The sequence below is a fragment of the Anomaloglossus baeobatrachus genome, chromosome 4, assembly GCF_048569485.1.
Source record: "Anomaloglossus baeobatrachus isolate aAnoBae1 chromosome 4, aAnoBae1.hap1, whole genome shotgun sequence".
In the NCBI taxonomy this organism is placed as follows: Eukaryota; Metazoa; Chordata; class Amphibia; order Anura; family Aromobatidae; genus Anomaloglossus; species Anomaloglossus baeobatrachus.
In genome coordinates, this window is record NC_134356.1 from 54663751 (window position 1) to 54691746 (window position 27996).

The following is a 27996-nucleotide window of genomic DNA, read 5'->3' on the forward strand; positions in this document are numbered from 1 at the left end:
AGTTGTATACGAACAATTTTTATTGAGTTCCAGCACAGATAAAGCTTCACCATAGAGCTCAGGCAGCAAGAAGAAGACCTCCGGTTTCCCCAGAGAGCCCATCCCAGATTGGTAGAGGTGCCGGAATGCACTGAACAGCAGTCTACCAAAACTCTGGTTTCTAGATAGGTCCCACACCCGTGTGCTTTCTGACCTATCCTTCATACAGATGGCATCTCCAGAATACCTTCCGTCTCCCACCAGCTGCTCAAAGATCTGGCACAAAAGAGCACAAATATATATCTATGTATACACAAGCTCCAGAATATTAATCACAAAGGTGTCTACTTCTCCTCCCTTTCCAGCCTAATAATCCTTTGAAGGTCCGACTGGGATTTCATGTAAGTGATGACATCTTTCCTGACTTGATTGACTGCTGTTCGGGGATGCCATCGTTTCATGGGACGTCCATCGGGTCCAACAAGGAATTTCTCAAAGTTCCACTTGATATCATTGACTTTTAGATCATCCCAGAAGAGACGATTTAATGGTTGGCCTAAGACATCTCCAACAGGGGGACAGGAGTTCTGAGAAGAACAGGAGACCACGTTATCACATTTTACTTAGATTACTCCCTGGATTACATTCTCAAAACACACTTGGAGTTTTTTTGAGGCATTTAAAAACAATTAATTTTTCAAGCAGAAACCGATTTAGAGGTATTGTTTTGGGTAGTGTTTGAAGGAGACCTATTTAAGAAAAAAGTTTTTGAAGTTTTTTTTTTTTGTTCTGAAGTGTTTGGCAGCCTTTTGATTAAACAGTGCCTAATTTAGATAGGTTTCCTTCAGAATAAACTTTTAAAAAGTTTTACAAGCCTCTCTAGGAAAAAGAAAAACTAAACAGACCTTTCTATAGAAGTTATGAATTGTAATAAAAATATTCAGCCTATCGTATTTTGCAAACTGCATGCTTTCTTATATAATGAAAGCTGCTCAGTGCTGTTCAGTAGAATACATTAGAGAATGTAATCCAACTGCTTGACCTGTAACACCTCTTTGTGATGTTTCTTTTATATAATTTTAAGGGTGTCCATTTGGACTTATGTTCAGGAGCACAAAGACGGGAGTTTCAGACTGAGAATCAGGGATAGTCTGATGTATTGGACACTGAAAAGGAATGAGCAGCCTGCAATGCAATACGTGCAGTCTGAAAATTTTCTATAAAATGAAATTGCAAAAATAATTTTTAGCCCAAAAATGAATGCATTTCTTTTAAAAGGCATACTTATGTAAAAAGTGATACCTTGCTGTGAAATTAATGTAGCATTGCTGCTTATTTATTTTGTATTGGAATACCCATGTTGCTGTCATGGGAGACAATCATGGGGTTTCTTGCAGTAGAAGGTCACAGCGCAAAAGGCTACATGACCTTCTCTTGTTCCTGCTGTTATTATTCATTGTAATAGGCCACTTTCCTGCTGGATTTTCATTTATTCCCCTTTAGGACCCAGGGAAGCTAAACTTCTGTCCAGCTGCTGATTATCAGTATTCCCCTTGTGCTTAAATACTCTCATCTTCCCAGGACTTGTGCTGGTAATATTATTCAGTTCATGCAAGCTCTGGTTGCAAGCAGGTGGCTTGTACTCATCTTTGGTATATGGTATGCTGAAGCTTTGCTGAACTTCTGCCTGAATCATCTGTGGATAAGTAGTTCATTGTTTTTCCCCTGTGTGTCCTTACTTCTTCCTTTAGTGTTTAGTGGGGATGAGTAAGAGCTCATCCTACCCGTTCTCTATTTAGGGTCCAGCACTAGGGATACCGGCTTGGTGCATAAGTTCTGCACCTATCTAGGGTGGTGAGGGACCCCAGGGACCAGCAGTAGGTTTGATAGGGGGTCACCATCTCCCCCTTCCATAAACACAGTGCTCGCCTTCCCTTCTTACCTTTCGCCGCTCGCTTGGTACTTTCCCGTACCTAGCGTGAGAGTTGCACATAAGCATTTGTCACACCAAACCAATATTTGTGCCAAGGCAAATATTTGTTTATGGGTTGCTACTTCTATATATAATCTATTTTAAAGGTGTCTCTAGTTATAAGGTGACTGATAATGGTTCGTTGGCCAACAACTCAAAAATCTGCACACCTAGCAGTTGTGGATTTCAATATAGAAGGTCAAAAAGTAACCCTTGGACATCTTGACATTGGCAATACATGTTTTGAACATGGGAAGTTTATAGATACCTTCAAAAAGGTAAATACTTTCTGCTCTTTCTTCCCATTAACATCTCCTTTCTCAAACATCTGGAAATTTGGAGTGAAGCCATTACCAGGACGAACATATCTGTAGGAACCAAAGAAGATCACCTTGAATTTTACATTACGAAATAATATGATTTCACAGTATGACTGAGAAATATATTGCAAAAGTTGGAGAGCCGTAGGTTTTAAGTCTCCTCATCCAAACACAACAGCCTTTAGGGCGTATCTATTGAGTTTGAATCATGAGACCCGGACATATGAACATAGCCTAATTCTAAGGCTGTGGACTAATGAGATCCTCGCATGACACTCGGCTCATGCTGGCAGCACCGCGGGAGCCGAGTGTCACTGCGACTGAGGTCCGATTATGCGATCGGACCTTAGCTGCGGGAGGGGGGCCGGCTCTGAGGAGGGGAGGGAGGGATTTATCTCCCTCTCTCCTCCGTTGCCGGCTATTGCCATTCTCACCCTGCACTCGCAGTACACCGGTGTACCGCGAGTGGTTTGCGATCTTTCTTTCGCCCCATACACTTGAATGGGTGCGAGAGAAAGAGTCTCACATTACAGTCGCAGCATGCTGCGATTGTTTTCTCGGTCCGATTAGGGCCAAGAAAATAATCACTCATGGGTGCTGGGACATAGGCTAATATTGGTCCGAGGGGAATGCGATGTTTTATCGCATTCCACTCGATCCGATTTTCATGCCGTGTGTCTTAGGCCTTATACTCTTCATTTTCCAGACTTCTATCATGGCTTCCGTACCACCAGCTGCATTGATTAGTACTTACTTCAATCCTAGAGCAATTTCTTCATTACTTCCAGGTTCTTGTAGACCAAATTGGTTGCAAGGAAACCCCAAGATGACCAACCCATTGGGTCCTAATTCGTCTTGTAGTGCATTCAGTTCTGAAAATAACAGCAAGTATAAAGACATTAAAAGGAGAAGCTCATTTGTATAAAGCCTTGTAAAAGTATCAAGCTTTACTATATCAACTAGAATTCCACTGGGAATAATGAAGCACATTTCAGATACAACCATGTAATCAATGATCATCTGTACACTCAAACCAGCAGTAATTGTTCAATATTCCTGTAGCGCCAACTCAGGAGATATGAAGCTTTTTGGAATTCTTATTTAAAGATGACCTGTCATTTGTTAAAAAAAAATGTCGATAAATACCTTGTAAAAATCCCTAAGCTCCCCTGATTCTCCCACTGTTTTCCTTTTTTTTCCTGCATCACTCCATCGCAGAGATATTCACATTTTTTGTTCTGGAGAGCAGTATGTGAAATTTCTGCTTTGCAGTCCAACTGAGCATTTTTTCAGTCTTTCCTGAGAGCGTGTGCTTGCTCTTCTCCCTCCCAGATGCTGCCAATCAGAACTTAGCAGCTGATCTTGCAATTTTTTAGTCTAAAGGGGGCTTTACACGCAGCGATTTCGCTAGCGAGCGTACCCGCCCCTGTCATTTGTGCGTCACGGGCAAATTGCTGCCCGTGGCACACAATATCACACGGACTTTACCTGCCTAGCGACGTCGCTGTGGCCGGCGAACCGCCTCCTTTCTAAGGGGGCGGTTCGTTCAGCGTCACAGCGGCGTCACTAAGCAGCCGCCCTATAGAAGCTGAGGGGTGGAGATGAGCGGCCGTAACATCCCGCCCACCTCCTTCATTCCTCATTGCCGGCGGCCGCAGGTAAGCTGCAGTTAGTTGTTCCCGAGGTGTCACACGTAGCGATGTGTGCTGCCACAGGAACGACGAACAACCTGCGTCCTCAACAATCCAACGATTTTTTGAAAATGTACGACGTGTCAACGATGGACGATTTGGTGAGTATTTTCCATCGTTAACGGTCGCTCCTTGGTGTCACACGCAACGACGTCACTAATGATGCCGGATGTGCGTCACGGAATCTATGACCCCGGTGATATATATTATACGTCGTTGCGTGTAACGGGGCCTTAAGACTGCTGAACTGTAATTGACAGCATCTGAGTGGGAAGGGGTAAAGTGCACCCCAAGAAGAAACACCCAGTTGCAGTATCAGTAGAGATTTCACATACTGTGTAAATATCTGCGATGCATCACAAAATGGGAAAAAAAAGTTGCAGAATCACTGGAAGTCAGGGATTTTTACTATTTTATTTTTTTGAGGAAGGTACAGATCCTTTTTACATCTATAGGCTGTCTAACACATGAAAAATGTACTATGTTCACCAAAATAAGTGGCGCTCTCTTCATTGGCTTACAAAAAGTTAGGGATATTTGGCTTTTGGGTGAAATGTCAGGATGCCCTCTAACCTTTTCAGGAGAACTTAATGTGACCTTCTTTAAACCTCTGAATGCACATGTCCAACTGTTCAATTTTTCAGGACTTTTTGCACAACTTACTGTCCTCTAACAAGGAGCCTAATGGCAAAATTCCCAACAGGTCTTTGATCCATAAATCACTCCATACATTTTGGGGTTAAATTTGAATTGATATTTAAACAATCCTCCTCGTCATGCTGTTCACATTTTAATATCATGAGACCTAGACAACACCGAACAATGGATAAGCAGTACCGCACCATTGTGAGGCTTCAAGCAGGATGTTCTTGAATGGAAGTGGCCACTGAGCTTACAGTGTCATCAGCAGGTTGGAACAGAAATACAGAGAGACTGGAAGAGTCACAAAAAGGCACAAAAGTGGACGTCCTTTTGCCATATCTAAAAAAAACACACCAAAAAGAGGAATAAAAACCTCCAAAAGTTAAGCAAAAACTCACAGACTAATGGCAGAAGATGTAAACTGCCGAGGCCAAAAAGACTAATGCACTGCCAGGATGCAGCAAGACCTCCATTAAATGGAGACATCACAGGTGCAAAGGGAGATGGTAGTAAAATTGCACACTTGTGGCTTGCATAGGTCACTGTTCACACACACAGGCACACAGTATCTGGTAAGCAGCCTATTAGTTACGCCCATCACAATCGATGCAAGCGGACCAATACCTCATATATTTATTTATTCTTTTGCACAGAATATTTTATACAGGATGCAGCCAGGCCTCTTTATGTTAGGCCTTGCATACTATAGTCACTGTCCCTGCATGGTGCACATATATAGTACTGGCGCAGCATCGATTGTGAGTTTTTGCTTACCTTTTGCCATATCCCACACTGATGACCGCTTCATTGTGAACAATGCTTTTCAGATCGGATGATGAATGCCACACAACTCAGGCACGTTTAAGTGGAGGTACGAGGCACCCACATGTCACGTCAGACCATTCAAAACCATTTACAAAAGAGTAGTCTGCGTGCTAGATCATCTGCAATATACCTGACCACACCACCAGGCACAAGCATCATCGTCTTGCATGGGCCAGGGAGCATCTACGCTAGATGAAGGACCAGTGGGCCTCAGTGCTGTTCACTGATGAAAGTCGATTCACGCTGAGCAGAAATGATGGACGCCAACGGTGTTTGAGACCTAAAGGAGAGTGTATCAGCCACTGTTATTACTAGACGACCCTTTGCTAGCAGTGGTGTTAGTGTGGCCAAACGTGTCTAGTCAATACCGAACTGCCCTACACTTTGTGAACGGTACAGTGACAGCGCCTACTACTGGAATTACATCATTAATCCCGTTATTGTGCCTCTGCATGAAAAAAAACAGGCCTAATATCTTCATGGAGGACAATGATTGAGGTCACGTCATTTGAGAATGGTTGTTAGAAACTAGGGGACCTCAAATGGAGCAGCTGCACTTTCTCCAGACCTGAATCCCATAGAATACCTATAGGATCACCTGAGTAGCCATGTAGAGGATCATAAATCTGTACCCCAGAACCTCAATGACCTGAGGGCCGCCCTTCAAGAAGAGTGAGATGCCATGCCTCCGCAGAAAATAACTCCACTTGTGACCAGCAGGAGACATGTTGTGATGTTCAAGGCCTCATGACAAGTTATTGAGACATTGACATTTTGGGGGGTATACTCACCATTGTTGGTGTTTGTTTCAATAAATTGTTTGACATGAGGATATCACCATTGCGGCTTCTACGTAAATGCCTTACTGTCATGATATAATATCACTGTAGCGTAAAGGTTTTACGTTTTCCATAAAGTTCACTCGAAAGCCAAATATCCCTAAATTTACTTTTTGTGAGTAGTTTAATTGAGAGAAAACACACAAGGATTTGACTACCTCCGCACATCAGCTGCAAAGATCCTATTGACACAACACTGTGCAATATTAGCTCGTTGAACACAATGAACGGTAATTACACGGACACCACAATAATCCAAAAAGGTTGCACTGTTAACTGTTTAACAGATATTTCAAAAACCGCTCCAGATTCTCTGAAGTGGATTTTATTGTAGATTTTGATGCAGATCTGTTTCAAAATCCACGTAAAAAAACTTAGTGTCAACATACCCCAAGGAACCAGGGCCAGTCACAACCTCTATATTTACCCCTTACGATATTGACCTAAAAAATGTGGTTAGTTAACGGTCAATATTGGATCTCAAGACCAGACAAAACATTGTGTAACGATTATTATGCCTTGGTGTTTACCCCCTACGTACCTAGGTACTGCATGGTGAGCCCTCAGTACGTGGCCACATTCACGAACAGGAGTGTCTTCCCCTCGTACTGTTTAAAGGGGACAAGCTGACTCCCCTCTAGAGTGAGAGCCGCGTAGTCGTAGACCGTTCCCGTCACAGAATCGTAGCAGTTAACCTATAACAAACAGAAATCAAAGGCATTAGCAACCACAAAATGCTGATATTTCACTACAGTGTATCAATGCAGGGAAAAAGGAGAACAAGGTTGCGTAGACTGGTTTTGTAAGGGTGCATGGGCGTGGAATTATTTGACATGAATTTATCAGACTGAAGAATATACACAATTTGCAGGAGAGAAGGGTTTACATGTTATTTTTTTTATACACAATTTGGAGGGGGAAGGGGTTTACATGTTTTTTTATACACAATTTGGAGGAGGGAGGAGTTTACAAGTTATATTCTTATGTGTAGACTTTTTTTTATTTGACGTGGGAAACTAATTAGAAAAAATAGTACTTTTTTAATTATTTTTAATAGTTTTTGGGTATGGAGCATATTTTTCCACATTCAATAGTGAAATTTGTAGAATTTTTTCTTTAACCAGAAACAGCGCCATGTGCATTACAGAATGTTTCTTCTTATAATCAATAAGAAGCTTTTTCAAAGAGTTTTGGACACTTTTCCTATGTGAATTTTTGCCCAGAATAAGCTCCAAAATCCACACAGAATACGTTCATAGGGTTTTTTTTAAAAGGGTATGGTCATATGTTGCATTTTTTTGATGGCAGGAAAAATGCTGATTTCAATGTGTTTTCGCAGCTTTTTTTTAAAATTCATTTGAATGAGTGAAAAGCGATGCAAAAACACATCTTGGCAAAATTCCAACACAGCTCAAAATACGTGTGGGAAAATACAGTATATGCATGTGCATGAGATTTCAGAAATTCTGCAGATTAGGAGAACTACATATTTTATGCACCGAATGCAAATTATGCTGCAAAAATGTGAATTCCATAAACAAACCCCTTTCACTTTCGCGGCATGGCAAGACGCAGCGTTTCTTTTGTACAGCGTCAAAAACTCCTTGTGGGACGTAGGCTAAGGGTTGTGCTTTGGTAAGGCCTTTACACATCCTTGAAATTCACGCACGTTTTTTACGAACGTGTCAAAGGTGCGTATTGCCCTCCGTGAGCCGTGTTTATGGCACACGTGTGTTCTCCGTGTGTTATCTGTGATAACACACGGAGAACGGGAACTTTCTGCTCACCTGTCCCTGGCTTCGTTATCCGTGGTGCTGATCGTCGGTCTCCGGTCCTGTCGACTCCCCGCTGCTGCTGCTTCCGGCCCACAGTGGAGTGAATATGCAATGAGCATAATGAGCAATCGGTCGGAAGCAAGTGACAGCTGCGGCTGAGACTGCAGGGCTGGAGAAGGTGAGTAAAGTTTTTTTTTTTTTTCTCGCAGACACGTGTTTTCTCTGGTGCGTGTCACACAGAATACATCCGTGTGGTCCGTTTGCGTTCCGTGTGACCCGTGTGCGTTCTGTTTGACACTCGTGATGCCGGAGAAAAACGGACATGTCTACGTGTGGAGCACACGGACACACGTATGCTCCACACGTACACACGGTCCATGGCAGAATACGCACGTGGGTCTACATGTGCCCGTGTCTCCAGTACGTGAGGAAACGGACCAAACACGTACCGGAGGCACGGGCGTGTGAAAGAGGCCTAATGCAAATCCCTGCAATTGCTGAGGTTTCTTGCCACGTACAGGTAGAGCAGACAGAAATCATGTGCAGTGTAAATGCCTCTGGCAAAACACTGACAATTTTGCCACGTGGTTCTCGGCTGTGACACTGTCTCCCAGCCTCTGGATCTAAAAATGAACCGACAGCAAACAAAGATATTTAAAGGAGCAAAGAACTCAAATACAAGCTGTAATACAGTTAACACCAGATAGCCCCTTTAAGTAACCAATGACTGATAATGAAGCATAAATCACACAGCCGTCTTCCATATCCTCACCCCTGAGCATTTGATCCCCTGTGATACTATATAGTATCATATTGAAATATACAGTAAGTTGTGAGAAATATATTAAGAAGTTGTGAAAGTGAAGATTATCCATTTCCTCCAAGCTCCAATCACACCTGTCTCTGGCTGTGAGACAACTGCCTGCAGCAGAAGATCTACCCCATAAGAGACCATGAGCCACAGTTTAATTAATTTCACACCTTTTGTCTACCAAAGCTACTACCTGATTGTTTGTTTTGGGAGGTGCAGATTGATGAACGCTAAAGGCAAGATATATTTACTTTAACTCCTTCACACCAGGCAATTTTCTGTTTTTCCGTTGTTTGTTTTTTTTTTTTTGCCCTCCTTCTATCAAGAGCCGTAACCTTTTTATTTTTCCGGCAATCTTACCACATGAGGGCTTGTTTTTTTGCAGGACGAGTTGTACTTTTAAATGAAACCATAAGTTTTACAATATAGTGTACTGAAAAACGGCAAAACAATTGCAAAAAAAAGTGTTTTTGGGATATTTAATTCACTGTGTTCACTATTTGGTTAAACTGATGTATCGCTTTGATGCCTGAGGTTGGTACGAGTTTGTAGACACCAAACATGTATAGGTTTACTTTTATCTAATGGGTTAAAAAAATTCAGATGTTTATCCAAAAAAAGTGGCACACTTTTTGCGCCATTTTCCGCGACCCGTAGCGTTCTCATTTTTCAGGATCTGGGACTCAGTGACTCCTTTTTTTTTTTTGCATCTTGAGCTGACGTTTATAATGGTACTATATTTGCACAGATGCTACATTTTGATCGTCTGTTATTGCATTTTGCGCAAAGTTTGCAACGACCAAAAAACTTAATTTTTGCATTTGGAATTTTTTTGCCGCTACACCCGTTTACCGATTAAGTTAATTGATTTTAATTGATTTTATATTTTGATAGACCGGGCGTTTCAGAACGGGGAGATATAAATGTGTGTATAGTTTTTATTTTTTTAACAGTTTCATTTTCAATGGGGTGAATAGGGGGTGATTTGAACTTTTATTTTTTTAATTTTTTTAAAACTTTTTTTTTACTTTTTTTTAATTTTTTTATTTTACTAGTCCCTCTAGGGGGCTATAAGGATCAGCAGTCTGATCGCTCATTCATTTCTTTTGATTGGAGCTGCACAGCTCAGAACAGGAGAAATACTAATCTCTTGTAACAGCAGCTGCTCTGCGGGCTGAAACAGGAAGTGAGTCATAATAGTAGTCACAATAGTGAGTCACATGATGCTCTGCTACCAGGGCAACTATCGGCTCCTCGTGATCACGTCACGGGGCTTCCAATGGCAGCGGGTAAGTTTGCGTTACCTGCTCCAGGCATTTAAATCGCGCTGTCACATTTTAACAGAGCAATTTAAGTGGAAACAGGCATGGGTGGATCCTTAATCCACCCGCGCCTGCGAGGCACACATCTGCTGTTCAAATCAGCTGACATGTGCGGGGATTGCCACAGGCTCACTGCAGTAGTAGTGATGAGTAGACACTACCATGCTCAGGTGCTCAGTTCTTGTAACTAGTGATGAGCGAACACTACCATGCTTGGCTGCTCAGTACTCGTAACTAGTAATGAGCGGGCACTACCATTCTCGGGAGCTCTGTACACGTAACTAGTGATGAGCGGGCACTACCATTCTCGGGAGCTCTGTACACATAACTAGTGATGAGCGGGCACTACCATGCTCGGGTGCTCAGTACTCGTAACTAGTGATGAGTAGGCACTACCATGCTCGGGTGCTCAGTACTCGTAACTAGTGATGAGCGAGCACTACCATGCTTGGGTGCTCAGTACTCGTAACTAGTGATGAGTGAGCACTACCATGCTCAGGTGCTCAGTACTCGTAACTAGTGATGAGCGAGCACTACCATGCTCAGGTGCTCAGTACTCGTAGCTAGTGATGAGCGGGCACTACCATGCTCGGGTGCTCAGTACTCGTAACTAGTGATGAGTGAGCACTACCATGCTCGGGTGCTCACTGCTCAGTACTCGTAACAGGTGATGAGTGGGCACTACCATGCTCAGGTGCTCACTGCTCAGTACTCGTAACAGGTGATGAGTGGGCACTACCATGCTCGGGTGCTCTGTACTCGTAACAGGTGATGAGTGGGCACTACCATGCTCAGGTGCTCAGTACTCGTAACAGGTGATGAGTGGGCACTACCATGCTCAGGTGCTCAGTACTCGTAACAGGTGATGAGTGGGCACTACCATGCTCTGTATTTGTAACTACTGCAGGACAATATAAATAGACAGCTGTGACTCCTATGTGTCGTAGGTAATTGGGTGGGAAAGCTGAAGAAGGTTTTGTAGTAGTAATCTACCTGAATGCACTGGCTCTTCCGGGCCCTGATCCATGCTGTGTGATAAGCTGGACTTTTGCTTTGCATACCTGTCTGATGTAAGATTGTTCTTTTCAGTTTGCTTCCACTGTAAATAAAACACTGAGTTTTGGACTGAGAACCTGTGTGTCTCTTTACTGCGTCCTTGTCACTGCCTACCAGAGCTAATTCCCCACACTACACATCGTATGTGGCACAAACACTGTATGCTAAACACACACAGCACACATGCATGTATTCACCAAGTACATATATACACAGACACACATATATTCATCTGGTGAAATACCGTATTTTTCGCTTTATAAGACACACCGGATTATAAGACGCACCCCAAATTTAGACAAAAAAAGGTAAAAAAATAAAAATGGGGTCCGTCTTATACTCCAATGTTGTCTTACCTGAGGGGGGCAGCAGTGGAGGCGAAGCGGAGTCACGGGAGGCAGAGGTTGTGCTGGCAGGTGCGTCGGCGGGGTCCGTGGTGGCAGGTGCCGCGGGGTCCGTGGTGGCGGCAGGTGCCGCGGGGTCCATGGTGGCGGCGGGTGAGTGGTGCAGCAGGCCAGTGCGGTGAGTGTCCCAGTGTCCGCGGTCCCGGTTCTAATGATGGCGCCTGGAGCGGCGCATGCGCAGATGGAGCTCTCATTCCAAGGGCTCCATCTGCGCACGCGTCCGCTCCCGGCGCCATCATTTGAACCGGGACCGCGGACACACTGTAACACAGGGTAACCTGTTGCACAGCCGCCCGCCTGCACAGAGTAGCAGCCAGGAGGCTGCCTGCACACCCGCACAGAGAGGCAGCCGGCACCGACAGGCACCCGGCTCCCTCCCGCACGGAGGCACAGGCACCCGGCTGCCGCCCGCACGGAGGCACAGGCACCCGACTGCCGCCCACATGGAGGCACAGGCACCCGACTGCCGCCTGCACAGGTACCCGGCTGCCACCGCACGCAAGCACAGGTACCCGGCCGCTTGCACGCAGCCACAGGCACCCGGCCGCCCGATTGCCGCACTGACAGGACCCCCATGTAAAGCTATATTTTTTTTGTGAGAAAAAATGCGTCTTATAATCCGAATAAAAAGGGTAAGTATTGAACACGTCACCACTATTTTTAAGTAAATATATTTCTAAAGATGCTATTGATCTTAATTAATCACCAGATGTCAGTAACAACCCATCCAATTCACACAGGGAAAATAAATCATAGTTTATTTTACTCACTTATATAGCACTATTAATTCCACAGATGTTATTATCTCTATCCCCATTGGGACTTACAATCTAAATTCCCTATCAGTATGGCTTTGTAGTGTGGAAGGAAATCAGAGTACACGGAGTAAACCCAAGCAAACACTGTGTCTATAAATTTAGGGATGTGTAATAATAACAAATGATACAGGGAAAAAGTATGGAAACCATGAAGAAAGAGAAGTGCAAAAAGCCATGGAAAGTCATTACACCAGCTGAAATCTATCAGTAATTAGAAGGAATTCTGCCACTTAGTGAAAAATAATATCAGTGTCACAATGTGACTGTAGGATAACAAGGGACAGGCGCTATCCATCATGCTAAGGGTCCCTAAGCTATCCCTAACCTCGGGATTACCCCTAATAGTGGAGATGCCTGAGTCACGTGCCTGGCTATGCTCCTGACCAGAACAAATCTGATTCCCCCTTCCCAATAGGGAAAGAAGGGGCAGGAGTGAGATGGAAACACAGACAAAGCTAGACAGGGGAAAACCAAAACTCTGGCACACTACAAACTCACAGGAAGAAACCATGAGAGACTCAGGAGAAAAGCAAGAGCAGGAAGGTAGCAGCAAAAAGACAACCAGGGTTAACTCCACAACTGCACACAGCAACAAGTACTAGAACCACCAGTTGGTCTGGATCATAACACCTCACCAGACCAACTTAGATTAAACTATAGCTGTCATAGAAGGAAGGATTTAGCCAGGATATATAGGAGGGGAGCAGATGTGATTGGCTCCCCCACAACATGTGACAAAAGGAGACTCACAAGCAGACCAGCAGAGATTAACTCTTGCTAGCCTGCCTATGAACAACCAATCTGTTGGTTGATGCCTGAGTCTACCTGCGCTGATCACAGACATCAGAGAAGTTATCAAGTGGAGTGTCAGAATCTGTAGTCTGAACAGATCCCGACACTGCCATGACAGTCGGTGATGTTTGTAAAAATCTTCGTGTGACAATTAGCTGGTTCAATTGATAGCTTATTAAAAGGTGTCTCTTTACCAAGGTGCCACACAAGAAACATCTGACGATGGGTAAAATCATTGAGCTGTCGCAAGACCTTCGTAAACCTGTTGTTGCAAAACATACTAATGACATTGGTTACAGAAGAATTTTTAAACTATTGAAGGTTGCAATAAGCACTTTTGGGGAAATAATCTAGAAGTGGAAAGAACATAATTTCACCATAAACCAGCCCATCCTGGTATATATGTCTTCGGACGCACATCCAGCTGAAGTAAGTGCTTGGGTCATCGGGCCCTCTCCATCCCCGGGCATGGTCGCGAGCTCTGGGACTGTCATCATTATGCACCTGCTAAATTGGTTTCAAAGAAACAAAATAAAGCTTCTAGAATGGCCGATCCGATCCCCGGAGCTGAATCCAATGGACAATTTATGGAAGAAACTAGAGCTTAGAGTTCATAGAAGGAGCCCATGGGACCTTCAGGATTTCAAGAGGTTTTGTGTGGAACAATCTGGTTCTGCTGTATGCCAGAAGCAGTCCTGAACCTGAACTCAAACCTGTCTGAGTCTTTGCTGTTCTGAACATAACAGATGATTATTGATAATCTCTTGCTAATAAAACTATGATTTTATCAAAACATCAACAAGCAGCTCAGTAAGTGACACATCTCTGGAATCAGTATTTCTCTCTCTCTATATTAGGCTGATGTTTACGTTGAAAAAAACTGGTGATAATTTCCCTTTAAGCAGTACAGTCGCATGACCCGCACTGTGCTGAGGAGATTTACTATTCATATGAAGCTAGGATTGCATATTAATGTCTTCTGGAAGAGTCTAATCACATACTCAGTAATTTTCCATTAGCTGATATGCGAATTCTAGGCAGATGTAATCCCAGCACAATGATGTCCAATAATGTCGTTATAATTAGGATATGCTCTGAAGATTTAGCATGAATGCGTCTTATCAGGAATTACTGACAAGTGTCCGCTGATGAATGTCACCGACGGGAGCTAACTGTTTCCTGCAGTGAGCAGAAATGGGGTCTACTATCTATGATCCGCCACTATAGAGATGGACCTTCCCATTACACTGGACTGATGCTCCACTATTATATTAGTTAAAGGGTGACTGTCAGCAGGTTTGTGACAGCAGCATGAAGTAGGGGCAGAGAGCCTGATTCCGGCGATGTATCACTAATTTGGCTGATTAGAATAGTTTGGATAAAATCCCTGTTTTCTCTGCTGTAGCAGTAGCAGAAATAAGAAGGCTGAGCGGTGTATAGCCCCGCCCACACCCCTGATTGGCAGTTTTCTGTGTACACTGTGAGAAAGCTGCCAATCAGTTGTGTGGGCGGGGTTATACACAGCTCAGCATTCTGAGCTCTGCTACATCTACAGGAGATAAAACAGAGATTTTATTCAAACTACACTAAGCAGCCTAATAAATAATACATCACTGGAATTGGGCTCTGACTGGCTTGCACATGAGACCTAGTCCTGTAGTGATCATCTACTGATAAAACACTGTATTGAAACTGCAGCACACAGTCTAATAAAAAACACATTGCTGGAATCTGGGTCTGCTGCTCTCAGATTAACTAGCTAAAAGCCGCTGACAGATTCCCTTTAACAATTCTTTTAAAGAGAGAAGTTCTGTAAAGGTTTTACCCATCCACAAACTCGTGTAGGACCCCATAGCAGCCACACTGTATGTCTCTATCATTACAGCTCAGAAAATAATAAACTAATTTTATACATAAGGAACTGTACCTAAAGTGGAAAAAAAGAAGAAAAAAAAATTAAAAAAATAAAATAAAATTAAAAAAAAATTAGAAAAAAAACCCCCAAAGAACAGGAAAATAAAAAGAATTAACTGTCTGTATAACAAATTAATTCTAATTGTTATACTTTTGCTTCCAGAGAGCATTGCCAGGCCTATAAAGTTCTCTATATGTGCTGGTGGTCTCTAGAAGAAAAACTTTACCTCTTCCCCCATAGGCTCTAGACTCATCTGAAAAAAAACAAAAAAAACCCAAAAAACCTCTAAAAATGAGCCTCCTGCACACAAACGTATTAGGGTGGCCATATATATAAGTAAATCTAGCCCACTTATAAGGGTTACTTAATATAAACACCTTCTTTTCAAAATGCTTCATGATACCTTGACCTGATTTAGTGAGTTCCTGTAAAAGTCCAATCAAACTTTCAAATGAATGAGGATTTTGTTTGGCTGAAGCCACCACTAGGGGGAGCTACCTATATTTGGATTATAGAAATAGTATTTTACTCATCTATATTAATCTGTATGCAGTGTGCTCCCACTAGTGGTGGCTGGAGGTAAAAAGTTTATGTCTATATATGTTGAAACAGTTGAGTGCTGGATCTTGCCTTACCACAGTGACACCATAGGAGTTGTGTGGTCAGCCTTTGCGGTAGTTATGGCACTGGCCCAAGAAGGAATTGTAGTTCGGAAATCTATAATATTTTATTAGCCAAATAAGATAACCACAATATAAATTGACATGTAGGCAAGACAAGGCCAGAGTTAAGAGAGTGGAAAGTGGGCAAAGGGAGCAATTCCCCAGGGCCCCCATTCCCCCAGCATTGACCCCAGCTATAACAAACCAGAAACTAATGCCACTCCTGCATAATCAGTGCAGTTTCCGAGGGTTGATGTGTAGAAGGACCTCTAGAGAGGTCCATGACACTGCAGAAGTATGGAAGAACTGAAGAGGAGGAGAGATGGGGGTGTGACATACAGTGTGTGTAATATGCAATGGTATGTAATATGGAATGTGTGTAGTACCCATATTTATAGATATGACCATGCACACGATAGTTCATACCATGCTGTTCTGAAAATAAGACAGTCTTATATTATTTTTTGCTCCAGGCTACTTTCACACTTGCATTGAACGGCATCCGTCACAATGCGTTGTGTGATGCTTGTGATGGATGCGTTGTAAATGGTGTGATACAAAGTCAACAGATTCCCGTGAAATAACGCGTTGTGTTAAGCCGAGAGAGAGACAGAGCCCCCATTATCACCGCACACACAGGCACTACCGCTCCTATCATCACCGCACACACGCAGGCACTACAGCACTCATCACCGCACAGACCCCGGCACTACTGCTCCCATCATCACCGCACACACCGGTGTTGCGCCCTGGACTAGACAGGTCGTCACAGGTAACACACACACACCTCCACCCCCAGTAGACCGTAACATTAGCCAAACACAAAATCCTTGTTTCCTCCCTCCAGTGTCTGATGGCCACACAGGGTGGGGCGAAGCCAAGCGGTTGGCCCCTCCCACCGAGGAGTTTCCAGGCCTGGAGGCAGGACAAGGAGTCAGAAGAGTTTAGGAGTTGAGTCCAGGAGGTTGAAGTGAGAGGAGCCAAGTGGAAAGTGTCTGGGTTTGTGGCCCAGGCACTGACAACAAGGTTGGCAGTCGGTGGTGGCCGTCTGCAGGAGTGGGGAATCAACGCGGAACCGTAGGACTGGGGACGGGCGGTAGCCCGCCGGTACCGACCAGGGAGCGAAGTCAAGCCAGCAGACACAGGCAGGGCCATCGGACCCCAACCAGGCTTGGAGCTGCCGACAATAGTCAAATCCAAGTGTGACCAGAACCCCAGGGGTTTCCTAACAGCCAAAGACCCGATAGAAGGCAACCGCCCACACCGTGAGGGTATACAGCTACCGCCTAAGGCTAGAGACCCACGGGCCAGCGCCTGTGGGCAAACGGTCTCCTCCGGCATCCATACACCGGGGAGCTGACTACCGTTGGGGATCCATCGTAGTCAAACAAGTACATCAAGGTGCAGGGAAAGACAGCCACCATCACCTGTCCGGGGAGAGACACTGCAGCCGGCTGTGGGACCCATCCATCCAGCCGTTTGGTTTACCGAGGACTTTGTGCATCTCTTACTGAGTGAGTACACCCGTGCCATCCGCCACCGCACCGTGCTGTCCCTGCAACCCTGCACCTCACCAACCCTGCCTCCCCGTCACACCACCGGGCCCCGGGACCACCGACCCCTACCCACGGAGGGGGAAAACAACATCCCAGCTGCTCCCGGGATCCCCGTCACCAGCAGCGGTGGTGCCCATCTTCACCACAACCCGTGGGTGGCGTCACGGACTAAATCCCCCAAACCAACCACCCCCTTTCACTCACGGGCGAGGAGCGCCGCTCGAGTACCTGGATCCGGCCCACCGCTCGAGCCACCGAGCACCAGCAGCCGCAGAAGCGCCGGACCCGAGCGTTGGCGAGCGACCAGCAGCGGTGGCTTCCTCCCCGCCCGTGACACCAGCACCTCTGCACCCATCATCACCGCACACACTACCTCAGTGACGTCCCCGCTGACAGCGCGACTCACTTCAGTTGCTGCCTGGAGCTGACAGAGAGCAGCGGTGTTCTACGGCCGCTCCTGTCAGCTTGATGAAGCAGAGCTGGATGCGTCACGGGACCTTGTGTGGATTACGCCGGACCTGGAGGGGTATTTGGTGATTAATAAAGTGGTGAAAGAGGGTTTTTTTTAATCTTTTTTTCCAAATAAAGTATTTTTTCAGGTGTATGTGTTTATTTACTTTCACTTACAGGTTAATCATTGGGGGTGTCTCATAGATGTCTGCCATGATTAACCTAGGACTTAGTGGCAGCTATGGGCTGCTGCCATTAACTCCTTATTACCTTGATTGCCACCGCACCAGGGAAATTCGGGATGAGCCGGGTAGAGTCTCGGGACTGTCGCATCTAATGCATGCGGCAATTCTGGGCATCTGCTAGCTGATATTTTTAGGCTGGGGGGCTCCCCATAACGTGGGGCTCCCCATCCTGAGAATACCAGCCACCAGTCGTGTGGCTTTACTTTGGCTGGTATCAAAATTGGCGGGGACTGCACGCCGTTTTTTTTAATTATTTATTTATTTAATGTACTGCACGATATAGACACGCCCACCGGCGGCTGTGATTGGTTGCAGTGAGACAGCTGTCACTCAGCGTGGAAGCGTGTCTGACTGCAACCAATCATAAATCATAAGCGCCGGTGGGCGGGGGAAGCAGGGAATACTAGATGGAATAATTGACGGCCAGCATTTTCAAAAGAGGAGAAGCCGCCAGAGCAGTGTGACAACCGTGCAGCGTTGCGCCGGTGATTGGTGAGTATGAGAGGGGGAGAGAGGGAAAGACAGACCGACAGAGAGAGAGACCGTCATTGCCAGAGAGAGAGACGAGGAGTGCTTTTAAACGATTTAGAACGTTCTGCTGGACATGGTGAGCATGCTCAGTAGAACGTGACGGGATCCTGCACTGGAATCCGTCGCCAAACACATGGCGACAGAATCCAGCACCATAGACATTCATTATGCCTCGTAACGGATCCCAACGGAATCCTGCGGAGTGCGTTTTTTTACAGCAACATAAAACGCTACATTCAGTGTTCCCTCCGCCTGACGGTCACCGACAAAACAACTGATGCGCCGCGGGGCGGATGCAACGCAAGACCATCCGTAGCTAATATAAGCCTATGAGGAATAAACGTTTTCCTGCAACGGTTACCGTAATTCCTCAAGGCGGCGGATAGCAACGGATGTCGTTCAACGCAAGTGTAAAAGTAGCACTTTCAGGGGATGTCTTATTTTTTTCAACCATGAACAGCAATCCACATTTATTCTTGAACAAAAAAAAAATCATCATTTATTCAAATATAGTCATGTCGCTTTCTAGAACATGCAGAATAAATGTTTCTGCGTGATAGTGCGCTGAGCTTCCATATGTGTAAATGCAAAATAAATGTTTCTGCGTGATAGTGTGCTGAGCTTCCATTTGTGTAAATGTAGAATAAATGTTTCTGCTTCCATTTGTGTAAATGTAGAATAAATGTTTCTGCGTGATAGTGCGCTGAGCTTCCATATGTGTAAATGTAGAATAAATGTTTCTGCGTGATAGTGCGCTGAGCTTCCATATGTGTAAATGTAGAATAAATGTTTCTGCGTGATGGTGCACCATGTTTCCATATGTGTAAATGTAGAATAAATATTTCTGCGTGATAGTGTGCTGAGCTTCCACTTGTGTAAATGTAGAATAAATGTTTCTGCGTGATAGTGTGCTGAGCTTCCATATGTGTAAATGTAGAATAAATGTTTCTGCGTGATAGTGCACCATGTTTCCATATGTGTAAATGTAGAATAAATGTTTCTGCGTGATAGTGTGCTGAGCTTCCATATGTGTAAATGTAGAATAAATGTTTCTGCGTGATAATGTGCTGAGCTTCCATATGTGTAAATGTAGAATAAATGTTTCTGCGTGATAGTGTGCTGAGCTTCCATTTGTGTAAATGTAGAAAAAATGTTTCTGCGTGATGGTGCGGCATTTTTCCATATGTGTAATTGTAGAATAAATGTTTCTGCGTGATAGTGTGCTGAGCTTCCACTTGTGTAAATGTAGAATAAATGTTTCTGCGTGATAGTGCGCTGAGCTTCCATTTGTGTAAATGTAGAATAAATGTTTCTGCGTGATGGTGCGCTGAGCTTCCATTTGTGTAAATGTAGAATAAATGTTTCTGCGTGATAGTGTGCTGAGCTTCCATATGTGTAAATGTAGAATAAATGTTTCTGCGTGATAGTGTGCTGAGCTTCCATTTGTGTAAATGTAGAATAAATGTTTCTGCGTGATGGTGCGCCATGTTTCCATATGTGTAAATGTAGAATAAATGTTTCTGCGTGATAGTGCGCTGAGCTTCCATTTGTGTAAATGTAGAATAAATGTTTCTGCGTGATAGTGTGCTGAGCTTCCATATGTGTAAATGTAGAAAAAATGTTTCTGCGTGATAGTGCACTGAGCTTCCATTTGTGTAAATGTAGAATAAATGTTTCTGCGTGATAGTGCGCTGAGCTTCCATTTGTGTAAATGTAGAATAAATGTTTCTGCGTGATAGTGCGCTGAGCTTCTATATGTGTAAATGCAGAAAAAATGTTTCTGCGTGATAGTGCGCTGAGCTTCCATATGTGTAAATGTAGAATAAATGTTTCTGCGTGATAGTGCGCTGAGCTTCTATATGTGTAAATGCAGAAAAAATGTTTCTGCGTGATAGTGCGCTGAGCTTCCATTTGTGTAAATGTAGAATAAATGTTTCTGCGTGATAGTGTGCTGAGCTTCCATTTGTGTAAATGTAGAATAAATGTTTCTGCGTGATAGTGCGCTGAGCTTCCACTTGTGTAAATGTAGAATAAATGTTTCTGCGTGATAGTGTGCTGAGCTTCTACTTGTGTAAATGTAGAATAAATGTTTCTGCGTGATAGTGCGCTGAGCTTCCATATGTGTAAATGTAGAATAAATGTTTCTGCGTGATAGTGCGCTGAGCTTCCATATGTGTAAATGTAGAATAAATGTTTCTGCGTGATAGTGCGCTGAGCTTCCATTTGTGTAAATGTAGAATAAATGTTTCTGCGTGATAGTGCGCTGAGCTTCCATTTGTGTAAATGTAGAATAAATGTTTCTGCGTGATAGTGCGCTGAGCTTCCATATGTGTAAATGTAGAATAAATGTTTCTGCGTGATAGTGTGCTGAGCTTCCACTTGTGTAAATGTAGAATAAATGTTTCTGCGTGATAGTGTGCTGAGCTTCCATATGTGTAAATGTAGAATAAATGTTTCTGCGTGATAGTGCGCTGAGCTTCCATTTGTGTAAATGTAGAATAAATGTTTCTGCGTGATAGTACGCTGAGCTTCCATTTGTGTAAATGTAGAATAAATGTTTCTGCGTGATAGTGCGCTGAGCTTCCATATGTGTAAATGTAGAATAAATGTTTCTGCGTGATAGTGCGCTGAGCTTCCATATGTGTAAATGTAGAATAAATGTTTCTGCGTGATAGTGTGCTGAGCTTCCACTTGTGTAAATGTAGAATAAATGTTTCTGCGTGATAGTGTGCTGAGCTTCCATATGTGTAAATGTAGAATAAATGTTTCTGCGTGATAGTGCGCTGAGCTTCCATTTGTGTAAATGTAGAATAAATGTTTCTGCGTGATAGTGCGCTGAGCTTCCATTTGTGTAAATGTAGAATAAATGTTTCTGCGTGATAGTGCGCTGAGCTTCCATATGTGTAAATGTAGAATAAATGTTTCTGCGTGATAGTGTGTTGAGCTTCCATTTGTGTAAATGTAGAATAAATGTTTCTGCGTGATAGTGCGCTGAGCTTCCATATGTGTAAATGTAGAATAAATGTTTCTGCGTGATAGTGCGCTGAGCTTCCATTTGTGTAAATGCAGAAAAAATGTTTCTGCGTGATAGTGCGCTGAGCTTCCATTTGTGTAAATGTAGAATAAATGTTTCTGCGTGATAGTGCGCTGAGCTTCCATTTGTGTAAATGTAGAATAAATGTTTCTGCGTGATAGTGCGCTGAGCTTCCATTTGTGTAAATGTAGAATAAATGTTTCTGCGTGATAGTGCGCTGAGCTTCCACTTGTGTAAATGTAGAATAAATGTTTCTGCGTGATAGTGCGCTGAGCTTCCATATGTGTAAATGTAGAATAAATGTTTCTGCGTGATAGTGCGCTGAGCTTCCATTTGTGTAAATGTAGAATAAATGTTTCTGCGTGATAGTGTACTGAGCTTCCATATGTGTAAATGTAGAATAAATGTTTCTGCGTGATAGTGCGCTGAGCTTCCATTTGTGTAAATGTAGAATAAATGTTTCTGCGTGATAGTGTGCTGAGCTTCCACTTGTGTAAATGTAGAATAAATGTTTCTGCGTGATAGTGCGCTGAGCTTCCATATGTGTAAATGTAGAATAAATGTTTCTGCGTGATAGTGTGCTGAGCTTCCATTTGTGTAAATGTAGAATAAATGTTTCTGCGTGATAGTGCGCTGAGCTTCCATTTGTGTAAATGTAGAATAAATGTTTCTGCGTGATAGTGCGCTGAGCTTCCATTTGTGTAAATGTAGAATAAATGTTTCTGCGTGATAGTGTACTGAGCTTCCATATGTGTAAATGTAGAATAAATGTTTCTGCGTGATAGTGCGCTGAGCTTCCATTTGTGTAAATGTAGAATAAATGTTTCTGCGTGATAGTGCGCTGAGCTTCCATTTGTGTAAATGTAGAATAAATGTTTCTGCGTGATAGTGCGCTGAGCTTCCATTTGTGTAAATGTAGAATAAATGTTTCTGCGTGATAGTGTGCTGAGCTTCCATTTGTGTAAATGTAGAATAAATGTTTCTGCGTGATAGTGCGCTGAGCTTCCATTTGTGTAAATGTAGAATAAATGTTTCTGCGTGATAGTGCGCTGAGCTTCCATTTATGTAAATGTAGAATAAATGTTTCTGCGTGATAGTGCGCTGAGCTTCCATTTGTGTAAATGTAGAATAAATGTTTCTGCGTGATAGTGCGCTGAGCTTCCATTTGTGTAAATGTAGAATAAATGTTTCTGCGTGATAGTGCGCTGAGCTTCCATATGTGTAAATGTAGAATAAATGTTTCTGCGTGATAGTGTGTTGAGCTTCCATTTGTGTAAATGTAGAATAAATGTTTCTGCGTGATAGTGCGCTGAGCTTCCATATGTGTAAATGTAGAATAAATGTTTCTGCGTGATAGTGCGCTGAGCTTCCATTTGTGTAAATGCAGAAAAAATGTTTCTGCGTGATAGTGCGCTGAGCTTCCATTTGTGTAAATGTAGAATAAATGTTTCTGCGTGATAGTGCGCTGAGCTTCCATTTGTGTAAATGTAGAATAAATGTTTCTGCGTGATAGTGCGCTGAGCTTCCATTTGTGTAAATGTAGAATAAATGTTTCTGCGTGATAGTGCGCTGAGCTTCCATTTGTGTAAATGTAGAATAAATGTTTCTGCGTGATAGTGCGCTGAGCTTCCATTTGTGTAAATGTAGAATAAATGTTTCTGCGTGATAGTGCGCTGAGCTTCCATTTGTGTAAATGTAGAATAAATGTTTCTGCGTGATAGTGCGCTGAGCTTCCATTTGTGTAAATGTAGAATAAATGTTTCTGCGTGATAGTGTGCTGAGCTTCCATATGTGTAAATGTAGAATAAATGTTTCTGCGTGATAGTGCGCTGAGCTTCCATTTGTGTAAATGTAGAATAAATGTTTCTGCGTGATAGTGCGCTGAGCTTCCATTTGTGTAAATGTAGAATAAATGTTTCTGCGTGATAGTGTACTGAGCTTCCATATGTGTAAATGTAGAATAAATGTTTCTGCGTGATAGTGCGCTGAGCTTCCATTTGTGTAAATGTAGAATAAATGTTTCTGCGTGATAGTGTGCTGAGCTTCCACTTGTGTAAATGTAGAATAAATGTTTCTGCGTGATAGTGCGCTGAGCTTCCATATGTGTAAATGTAGAATAAATGTTTCTGCGTGATAGTGTGCTGAGCTTCCATTTGTGTAAATGTAGAATAAATGTTTCTGCGTGATAGTGCGCTGAGCTTCCATATGTGTAAATGTAGAATAAATGTTTCTGCGTGATAGTGTGCTGAGCTTCCATTTGTGTAAATGTAGAATAAATGTTTCTGCGTGATAGTGCGCTGAGCTTCCATTTGTGTAAATGTAGAATAAATGTTTCTGCGTGATAGTGTGCTGAGCTTCCATATGTGTAAATGTAGAATAAATGTTTCTGCGTGATAGTGCGCTGAGCTTCCATTTGTGTAAATGTAGAATAAATGTTTCTGCGTGATAGTGCGCTGAGCTTCCATTTGTGTAAATGTAGAATAAATGTTTCTGCGTGATAGTGCGCTGAGCTTCCATTTGTGTAAATGTAGAATAAATGTTTCTGCGTGATAGTGTACTGAGCTTCCATATGTGTAAATGTAGAATAAATGTTTCTGCGTGATAGTGCGCTGAGCTTCCATTTGTGTAAATGTAGAATAAATGTTTCTGCGTGATAGTGCGCTGAGCTTCCATTTGTGTAAATGTAGAATAAATGTTTCTGCGTGATAGTGTGCTGAGCTTCCATTTGTGTAAATGTAGAATAAATGTTTCTGCGTGATAGTGTGTTGAGCTTCCATTTGTGTAAATGAGGAATAAATGTTTCTGCGTGATAGTGTGCTGAGCTTCCATATGTGTAAATGTAGAATAAATGTTTCTGCGTGATAGTGTGCTGAGCTTCCATTTGTGTAAATGAGGAATAAATGTTTCTGCGTGATAAGATGCTGTGTTTCCATTTTGGGCCCCAGTTTTAGTTTTGTCTAGAGCCACACTTTGCCTAATACCTGGATGTAAGAACATTATTGGATATGTGAGACCCAAACAAGGGCCGGCTCCTTTTAAGCAGGGTGTGAAATCGATGCTGACTGCCACAAATAAACTATAATAAGCGATGGCGTGAAGAATTGTGGCAGCGCGCTTTTCAGAGAACGGTAATAATAATGATTGGAGCAACCGGTAAAAAGCAATTAACTGGAAAAATGTGTTCATGGATTTGTGAAAAGAAGCAGCCACCCCCGGCCCTGTGCGGAGGAGACGATTTCTGCACACACCGCCTGCTGATCCCAGCAGAACGCTCCAGAGTCCGCTGTGCTGGGTCCAGTGGCCTGCGGTCATCGGGTCGTCCTGTTTTTCCAGATTTAACCAGTTGCAGAGGAGGACTTTTTTTTTCTTTTTGCAAAAACAGTGAGGTCATGTTTGTCCAGTCCCAATGTTTATACACAATGTGCTTATGTCAATCACACGGCATCATGCGAGGGCTGCATTTACGAGTAGGAACGCAGCGTTTCCAAATAATCGTGCACTGGAAACAGGCTGTAAGTCACTCAATCAATGAGTAGAGGGCAGTCACATGCAAAAGTAACCTTTTCTGATTAAAGAGAATCTGTCAGCAGGTTTTTGCTATGTAATCTAATACCAGAATGATGTAGGGATAGAGACCTTGATTCCAGCAATGTGTCACATAGTATACTGGGTGCAGCAGTTGTGATAGAATCAGAGTTTTCTCTGTTGCGGATCTAGCAGAGCTCAGTTGTTGAGCTATGTATAACCCCGCCCACAGCACAGCTTTCTGTGTACAGTGTATAGAGACAGAGAGCTACTAATTAGTACTGGGGGTGTTGGACTCGGAGGCACTAGAAAGCTTGTCCTGTGGTGAGATTGTATTGAAACAGAAAAACACATTACAATAATCACTGGAATCAGAGTCTCTGTGTGACAAACTTCCACTAGGTGTCACCAGAAGCAACTAGTGACGAGGAAGTAAACAAACCGGAGGTCAGGAACCAGGCGGTTACGTGTGAAACACAAGAATGAAGCAGAGCCAAGGTCAGAGCACAAGCCGGAGGTTAAAAGTCAGGAAATCACGTAAGATACACTGGGGGGAAGTGGAGCCAAGGTCAGGGTACAAGCCGGAGGTCAGAAGCCAAGAAGTCATGTAAGATACAGTCTGGGAAAGCGGAGTTGAGGTCAGGGTGCAAGCCAAAGGTCAGAAGCCAAAAAGTCACGTAAGATACACTGGGGAAAAGCGGAGCCGAGGTCAGGGTACAAGCCGAAGGTCAAGAGCTGAGGAACAACATCAGCGTTAGGAACACGGGAGGAGAGGGTAACAACAGGTCCGGGATAGGAGGACAAGATCAAAGTACATACGGGAGCCAAAGCACTTACTGCAGGTAGGAACTACGACTGGCGGCATTCTGGTATGAGGTTGCTCCCTAATGAAGCAGAGCAATCACCCGGAATGAGGCCCCTCCTAACACCAGCGCAGGACCTGAAGACAGGAACGACCCATCCACCGGCACAAAATACAAAATAGAACATCAGCTCTGCTGGAGAACAGAACACCCCGGATCAGAACCATGACACTCTGCTCCTACATTATGTTGCTCTCAGATTACATAGTAGAAACCTGGTGACATATTCCCTTTAGGCCCTCAGACATCTATGTCCAATGACCACACATTCCTTAGTTCAGAGAGAATGCCGGGCACTGCCAGGCCTCTCTCCAACGATGTGGCAATCACCATATTCCTGGGGCATAAAGGTCCAGCTCTGGTTCACCCTCTCTATTCCAGCATTTCACTCCTACATCGAGGGTTGGCAAAGATTTAAAATGGATCTGTCATACCTCAGTAAACAGACCTTAGAGCTGATGAGGCCGGTGTACTTACTTTTAAAATTGCAATCACAATAACGTCATAATCCTGATATCAAACTGAGCATTTGTATGCGTCATGCTCTACCTGGACTTATAAAATTCTCATTTTAATATCAGGGGGTTAAAGGAAAATACAGCTATTTGAAAATGTGTGGGTTTTTCTAGTAAGTACACCAGCTTCAACAGGTCTAAATTATATATTTAATATTTTAATAATGTATACAGTTTGCATTGTGAAATTTGATGGCAGATCCCCTTTAATGTCTTTTTTTAATGCATTTTTCAAACCTGAGATGGGGCCCGAGAGCCTTTAATTGAGTGATGTCATCAGGAGCACAACGTGATGTCATCATGAGCACACAGTGATGTCATCATGAGCACACAGTGATGTCATCATTCGCACAAAGTGATGTCATCATTCGCACAAAGTGATGTCATCATTCGCACAAAGTGATGTCATCATGAGCACACAGTGATGTCATCATGAGCACACAGTGATGTCATCATGAGCACCAAGTGATGTCATCATGAGCACCAAGTGATGTCATCATGAGCACACAGTGATGTCATCATGAGCACACAGTGATGTCATCATGAGCACACAGTGATGTCATCATGAGCACACAGTGATGTCATTAGCATTTCCTCTATAAAGATGATACCTTACTCATCTACAAATTACAGGGAGATCATCCAGTCTCTGTCATTTCCTCAGAATGGCACTCTCATCAATTTCCGCACATCTGGAGTGTCATTGGTCAGCAATTGCAAAGGGAGCTGCCAGCAGTGGATCTTGATGAACATTTGTCAGATAACCATTACAACTTGATTGATAGCAGCCCAGGCATGTAAGTGCAGGAATTTTGGTATTTTAGTTATCACGGTGGATGGAGTATGGTCCACATACAGCCAGCTGCACCGTCTTGGCCTTCCCTTAAAGGGGGGATGTGTGATTGGACAACCCCTTTAAATCTCTATTGCTATTTGTGCATTATTCCAACATAATTAGAATTTAAGCTAAAGTCTATAGTGTTATACTAGAAAAGGAGAGAATTTCTGGCTTCTTCAGATGGCACCACAAGCAGATGTAGCAGAGCTGAATGCGCCATTTAACTGTTATTTGTGATATAAGATGTATTAGTCAAATCACCTACAAATCCAACATTCACAGCCTATCAGGCTGTCGAGTTTAGGTCAGAAGACCCGCAGTCTTTCCGAAAAATCAGCCGTCAACTAAGTGACAAACTCAGCTCTACTACATCGTTACATACCATAGTCATTCGATATCATAAATGAAGAGAATATGAAATCCTTACCGACTTATCGCTGTCCTTATGTGCCTGGACAACAGCAGTGAGGATACATGGCAGAAGCCACGACAATCCAAATTTAGCCCCCATCTTGGGGGAGCGCAGCAGCTCCAGCAGCAGAGGGGATTGTCTGTGGTCACAGCTGGCAGCAGAGCTGTTCTCTGTACTCAGGACTAATGACACATTCCAGGGATC

General features: G+C 43.4%; 1 protein-coding gene across 1 annotated transcript; it reads right to left on the minus strand.

Annotated features, from left to right (window-relative positions):
• Positions 1-2: 2 nt before the first annotated feature.
• Positions 3-27995, minus strand: GPX3 (glutathione peroxidase 3). The gene is made up of 5 exons (XM_075344342.1): positions 27808-27995; positions 6810-6963; positions 3026-3143; positions 2220-2319; positions 3-566 (listed from the first exon to the last, which is right to left on the minus strand). Exons 1-5 carry the CDS (start codon positions 27889-27891, stop codon positions 324-326), a joined length of 699 nt encoding a protein of 232 aa, XP_075200457.1. The 5' UTR covers positions 27892-27995; the 3' UTR covers positions 3-323.
• Position 27996: the final 1 nt, after the last annotated feature.